General features: G+C 33.2%; 1 protein-coding gene across 1 annotated transcript; it reads right to left on the reverse strand.

Moving 5' to 3' along the window:
• Positions 1-3360: 3360 nt before the first annotated feature.
• LOC111381101 (NDR1/HIN1-like protein 26) lies at positions 3361-4363 on the reverse strand. Its single transcript, XM_023004823.1, has one exon. The coding sequence runs from the start codon at positions 4245-4247 to the stop codon at positions 3576-3578; it is 672 nt and encodes a 223-aa protein (XP_022860591.1). The 5' UTR covers positions 4248-4363; the 3' UTR covers positions 3361-3575.
• Between the last annotated feature and the right edge of the window lie 3164 nt (positions 4364-7527).

Raw genomic sequence — 7527 nt, forward strand, 5'->3', positions numbered from 1 at the left:
CTTCATCTTTACAGTATTTGTTGAATTCATTTTAAGTGTATTATTTGCTTCTATCGCTTCTGATTGTTTTGATATTGCGACTACTTTGCTTCTTGACTTAGCTTTTAAACTTTTTGAAAATCTCAAAAACTTGGGATTTCTCGTGCAAAAAGTATACACATATTTTCTAATGTAATGATCAATGAAGAAAATGAAGTACGTATCGGACCGTATACATCTATATGTTTCGACGAAAATGGTTGACGATATTATTTTCCAAGCAAACATTATTCTCAAACTACATCAATCTCTTTTATAATTGATAGATCTCTCATCATGCTCTTTTGTTGTAGGATCTTCAACCTGTGGAAGTGAAAGTGTCCAAATCTTCTGTACAATAGCCATGACTCATCTATTTGCACCATCTTTATCGCTTTGTTTATGTATCTCCATTGAATTGGAAAGCATGTGATCTCTTGCTTTTTGGACTTCTGCAATTACAAAATATTTATCTTTCTTATCATAGATTGTACAAAAATCCCTTTCAAAATGTAAATTATATCCTCTCTCCATCATTTGACCCACACTTAGTGGGTTTTGATATATTGTAGGGACCAAGAGAACTTCATTGATATATCTCGTACATTTTTTGTGTCAACGGCAATTGTACATTTGCTTGTTGGTTCTATGAGATTTTCATTGCCAATTTTGATCTATCTTAATTTTATCAAGACTGTAGAAAATACTTTTATATTTTATCATGTGATTACTGTAGCCACTATCTAGATACCACGTATTTATTTTCTCTTTAGATACATCCTTATTGTAGGCATACAATAGACTTACTTCTATATCCTTTTCTTCAAAGAAGTTAGCTTGATGATTTTGTTTAAAATTATAGAATTTTTCTTCAAGTCCAAATTTTTTCCAGCTACAGTACTATGATTTTCTTTAAACCAACAATCCTTCTCCAAATAACTTTTTCTTTTATAAACACCACATGGAAAATACTTTCCACTATTATTTACTTGTTTTCCTTAAGTTTATGTATTTTTAGAATTTCTTTAAATTTTCTCCCACCTTCTTTATATTTTTTAAACCGCATATTAATTTTAGCTATGTCAATTTCATAATGCACTTCTAATATTTTGTCATGTGTTTCTAGTGAACCCATTAATTTTGTAGCTGTTAATCTATCTATATCTTTAGACTCTTCAATAGCTGCAATAATTGTAACATGTTTTTCTATGCAAGTAGTTAAAAATTTTTCAACAAATTTCTTTTAAGGAACATCATCTCCATAAGATTTTAGTTGATTTACTATTTGATAATGATCTTTTGCTGTTTCAAAATCTTTCATTTTTATATTTTCAAAATTCTTTTTTAAAGTTTGAAGATGGCAAGTACTTACCTTATCACGGTCGTAGAACTCCTCCTTCAATTTATCCTAAGCTCTTTTTTATTTTCCTTTTTTGCAGTTTTAGCTCCAATAATTCTACAAAAATAAGTGTTTGCCAAGCTCATTTGTAGTGAAAATGTTGCGAAAGAATGCTTTTGTTTATTCTTTTTAAGTTACTTCTTTTGAGCGGCTATTAAGGTGAACATGTCATCTAGTATACTTGTCATTGGCAACATCCCATAAATTTTATGCACAGAAGTAGGTTTTCATGTTAATGGACCATAAATCACAGTTGTTTCCATTAAATATTAGGATGGGAATTGATGACCCTAAATCGTCTATCATAGTATATGCTTACGCCTAATACACATCGAATGTAGATCTGATACTATTGATAATTTTTATTAGTAGATAGGAGAAATAAGTAAATTAGATTGGAATGGTTTAATGGTTTTATGTGGAGTATATTTTGTAGGATAAAAATAGTGGGGAGTAATTTAAAAGGACAAGATAATTGAAGGAGAAAATTTTAATTTATTGAGAAATAAGATTTTACAATGGATGGAAGCTTTTTATGACAACAATGGCTGGAGAATTTTTCTTCCAATTTACCCATTACAATTGAAGCAACCCATCTATTCGTACAAGCAAAATGGCGGTGGAAGTGAACATATTTAGCAAACCGAGACTTGTGTAAACATAATGCCCTTAAAACATATTCACTCATTCACCATAAGTGCTTGAGAATTTAAAGAGCGTTTTTTCTCAAGATATAACAAAGAAACCAGTAGAATCTATGCACTGCAGTTTCTACTCCAACGAACAAAATATATGTTAGAACACTATCACCAAAAACTAGGGGGGAATAGTCAAATTATGGACAAACAAAGGACTGTAAAACTATGTAGTTTGTAAGACAGCGCTTGAATAACTGGGTGTAGAATATTGGAAAATTGAGCTATTACATAGGCTAATTCTCATGAATACGTGAGTTATATTGTCATTAATTAGCCACTTGAACAGATATAATTGTAGGAGTTTTAACAGTTTAGAGTTTTAGAAGTTAAACAGTCATTCAAAAGGAAAAAAAATTAATTCATAGGAACTGAAAGCAAAGTATGGAAGGGGCTAATTTTTGGTTCATTCGGATATGCAGGTCAAGCCTGCACACAAGTTTAAAGTCCAAAATTTTGATTTGGTCCTTAATTTGCACCCCCTATGTATGCATGTGGAGAGATCCACTCCGCTACAAATGATCACACTTCTAAATTGTGGCCATTTATAAAATGGTATGAGCTTTCATGATTTTCTTATGTGAGACAAACCTTAATTGGTTTTCCTCTAATACGTTATCCATCTTCCAATGGTCCACTTTAAACTCGAATTTTTCATTCACTCGAACATCAATTTTAGCAAGTAAATACATGATTTCGATATTCTCACGGAGAAGAACACAAATTAATTTTGATCTTACAAATTGAACCAACAGTCCCACCTGAAAAGTGTGTCCAATATAGCTCAACAAAGCCCATTTTTCCAACAAAATGTTCTTTTCAATTATTCCCTTAAAATTATTTGAGTATGCACTTCAGGAGTTCCCAATGCTGACGCCACAGAATCCAATTCATGAATGGCGAAAGTAAGAAACTACATTTGAAATATAGAAAATTTTTCTGCATATGAGCTTGTAAAGTACAAAGACCAGCCGGAAATATACTGCTCGGAACAACTTTCTGATTGTCTGTATACTGTATGTTATTCTCCTTGTCCAATTGTCAATCAATGCCACATCATTGTTTGTGGGTTAACAGTTATGATAATAACATTGCTCTTTTATGTAAATTAATTTCCCTTATATGTAAATTGTGCATGTGGAGACTTCAGGTGAAAAATAAATTCTCTGTGAGCAAATGTGTATTTTCATTCAATGTTAATTTTCCAGGCATAAGATAACACACTAAATTTTTTGTTATTTTCAAACAAAGAATACAAACTATTTGGACCATTACACTATAACTAAATTAAGGTATCAATGTCTCGAGCCATATATAGCAAATGAACCAATCCCAGAAAACCCAAAATTAATGAAAAAACAACCAACAAATGAAAAGCATATGATTATCTTGAACATGTTTGATAGTGTTAAAAAGTTGCTTTAGAACACTTCCAAATATTCTCCATGTCATTAGACAGAAAATTATATGAAATAAACTTGACACCTCTTATCTTTATAATTAGCCAAGATTGCTCCGTCTACACCAACTGCAACTGGGCATGTAGCACGTATCCTATGGCGCTTACTTTCCCATGTCGATATTTTGAAACGAATGGAGGAAGATAATTCAATGCTGAAAAACACCGCTCCTCTTGACCAGTCGGCCACAAACTGCCGCCACTGATCAGCCATCACTTTCAAGGAGTCACCGCCAAGTATGCCGGCCAGAATTGCCGTGTTCTTTGGCTCTTGATAGAACGGAAGTGCCAATGTTTCCCCGCCTATACTTTGATCCTGGTAGTTTACTGTCATCTGAATTGTATCGTAATAAAACCCAACATTCTGGTTCGAATTACGGGCTGTTACGTTGAAGATTATCTGAGCATTTGCAAACCCATTTTCTTGTCCTAAACCGGGGATTGAAAATTCTCGTATGTGAAATCGTGGCCGATGAGGACGCAAACTGAGCCACAAAACGAATGCGATAATGCCTACAAGAAATAGAAGGGCTAAAAATATGGCACAAATTAGCTTGGAAACTCTGGTGGTTAGACTTTCTTTCACCCGGTGGGCATAGTAACGCGCCGTGTGGTATCGCTTCATGGGGTGGTTTCCGGTGGTAGATTCAATGGGTATTTCTTTCTGGTATCTCATTTTTACTCTTTCTGGCTGCTAGTTAAAGGTAAAAGTGTTTATAGTGTTGGTGAACAGAGCTCATTTTGGAGAGAAGCCATATTTATGTAACCATTTATGAGTTGCTGTCGGAATGTTTTGAGTCTTTTGCAAGTAGAAAGAAAAGAATAACTTGTTCATGTGCAGAAAAGTTACATAGGAAAGGAGATTAATAAAAGTTGTATTACTTGAAATCCAAGACAAGAAATGGTTATATATGATGAAGGTATATGATGCAAGTTAACTTGTACAATAGGTATAGAATAAATCCCCTGCGATTTATAACAGTATTATATTAGTTTTGATCAATATATATAGAGCCAGGACACACACGCAAAATGAGCAACTGGCCGAGAAATTTGAGATTTTAACTTCTTATTCTTATTAACGTCCAATATGATACTTATCAATTACGTATTCTAAAGGTCTAACTTTTAGGGAGGTGTAAAACTTGTTCATTTAAATATTATTTTCAAAACATAATATAATTTTCAAAAATGGTGGTGAAAATCTAAAATCTAGTTCCTTTTCATTTTTGATACTATGTTAATCACCTCCTCATTAACTAATCAAGAGACAACACTTGCTCTTTTAAATATTGTTTTCGACAGTAGATCTGAACTTCTCTGGCGAAGCTAACAAATAAGCAAACTTGCCTTCCTTTTGTTTAAGGAAGATGATGCTAATATTATTAGCAAATGTTTGTAATGAGGTCAAAAGAAGAAGAAGATGATGTTGGAAAATATGAGTAAATGGTTCACTTTAGGCACACTTTTGGTGGACCCGTTGGTCAAATTTGAAAGATTAAAGTTGATCCGTATTTTCCTCTGTGAGAATATCAAAATCATATATTTACTTGCCAAAAATGAAGATTGGGTGAATGAGAAATTAGAGCTCAAACTTGATCATTGAAAAATGATTTATGTGGGAAAAATGAGTTTGTTCCACATAGGAAAAATATGAAAGTAAGACCATTTTAAATTTGGTTGCACATTGGAAGGGTGTAATCATGTGTAGCATAGAGACTCTCTCCATGTGCGCGCGCAGAGAGGTGCAAATCAAGGGCCAAAATTGCATTTGGATCTTGAACTTGTGTGTGAGCGCAGCGCAGGGTACACAAATGTCGGATCGAACGGAGCAAAAGTTGGCCCATTTGGAATGTCCACGTTTTGCAATTTTTTACTTTCTTCAACTGAGTTTTGAGTTTCCAAAAACTGTCAATACTCCCAGAAAATGAAACAACTCCAGTGAGCTATGGATTTAATAGGCGGATTTAATCTTATATTAAGTCTCATTTCCTGCAATTTTAACCATGACAATACACACCAGGAAATTATTGTCTGCATACACACGAAAATATTCTGCAAATCAGTGTTGTTTGTATACATAATCTATTGCCTTTTCAGCGTTGTCTTGGTGGTGATATTGTTCGAATACAAACTCAATTCATTAGAGTAGAATCTGTGGTGTTCAGATTCTACGGGTTTTACCGTTGTATCTTGGGAAACAGACGCTCTAATTAGACCTCAAGCACTTACGGTGAAGAGAAAATCTGTTTTAAGGAAACTGTGTTCGCGCGGGTCTCGGATTGAAAATTCTTCAGCTATTTATTTATTTGCGATTACACTTCGCAATTTATTCTTGCAGATTTATTTATTTAGCGTTTATTCTCGTGTGATTCATATAATTTGCAGTTTTATTATGTTATCGTTGTATTTATGTTTATTAAATTAATTTGCGTTAATTTTGTTTATGTTAAAAATAAAAATCTGGAAAAAATTACTGTAATTTTGGTATGTTTAAGTGCAAAACCGGCACGTGAAAATATGGTATATGGAAATACAGTATATATGAAATGGGTAAAACAATATGTGCAAATATGGTTAAAAGTATATATTGTAGACAGTATATACGGTAAGCTATCTAAAAATACGGTAAGTTGCATATACGGTATGAACTTGCGGCCAAAAAATTTGGTATGGAACAATCACTGTGAAGGATGGTCTCTTGTGCGCAGAAGTGTACAGTCAATGGGGGAACCTGTGATCCAGTTGAAGTATATCCCGCGATTTACCCCCTCCAAGGTTCTAGGGGCATGGATCTTGGAGGTCCAGGATTTAATCTAGTGTAAGCTAGGATACCTGGATATAAAAAAATAAATTAATTAATTAAAAAAAAAAAAAAAAAAAGACCAACTACTTTTAGAAGAAAATGCTCAACACGTTTGGAAGATAAATTAACTTGAAGTGACTTTAAAAGCTCCAAACATGCCACGATGGGTTTATAATTTTTATATAAGTAAATTTACTTTTGTTTTAACCTTAACCAAGATTGTGTTATAGAAAACTGAAACAAGAATGTCGTTCCTACTTGTTAATTACCCATTTATCTATCACTAAATTATGGTGCATTAACGACATGATATAGACAACAAACAATATACTTATAAAAACATGATATTATTAATTAAAGTCATTTAGGTTTATGAATTTTGGGGAAAAAGATAAATTTAATTCTCTTTATTGGTAATCTACTTTCATTCAATAATTTCAAAAGTAATATTAGAGCCTATACTGGGAGGTGATATCTAGAGATGGCAAAAAAATCCGTTCAACCCAATACTCATGGGGCCCCACCCTGAATGGGTAAGGGAATACCCGAAGCGGGTATGGGATGGGAACGGGAAACATAGTCCCCGCCCCGTTACCCGGCCCATTTAATATTAATTTCAAATATAAGTTAATATCAAACAAAAATAATTGATTTATCATCATTTTTAAAGAGAACATAAGTTGTTTTTAACAAATTGGGGAAAAAATAATAATATTTATTAACTAAGGACATAAAAAAAGAAAAGCCAAAAAATATAAAATAAATAAAATAAATAAAAAGAAAAAATAAATGGGGTGATAAATGGGGCATGAGACTTGCCCCGCCCCGCCCAGCCCTGCTCCGCTCCCAACCCGTCCCCGACTTAAATGGGACGTGAAAATATCTAGTGGGACGGGTGTGGGTAAGGGTGCCCCAACCCATATCCGCCCCATTGCCATCACTAGTGATATCGGATTGTATTCATGATTATTGAGTAATAAATTTGTGCAAATGCTTTAAAATGTATTAGGAAATCCTTTACAAGAAAATAATAAAATTTCAGCTCTTCAGAAAAGAATTAATTGAATGTAACTCAAGTTTAAGTAACTTAGAAGTCAGAAGAAATAAATTTAGGGTCTGTTTAATTGCAAAAATGGATTTTTGGTGAAGA

This window comes from Olea europaea, unplaced genomic scaffold (assembly GCF_002742605.1).
Source record: "Olea europaea var. sylvestris unplaced genomic scaffold, O_europaea_v1 scaffold2256, whole genome shotgun sequence".
NCBI lineage: Eukaryota > Viridiplantae > Streptophyta > Magnoliopsida > Lamiales > Oleaceae > Olea > Olea europaea.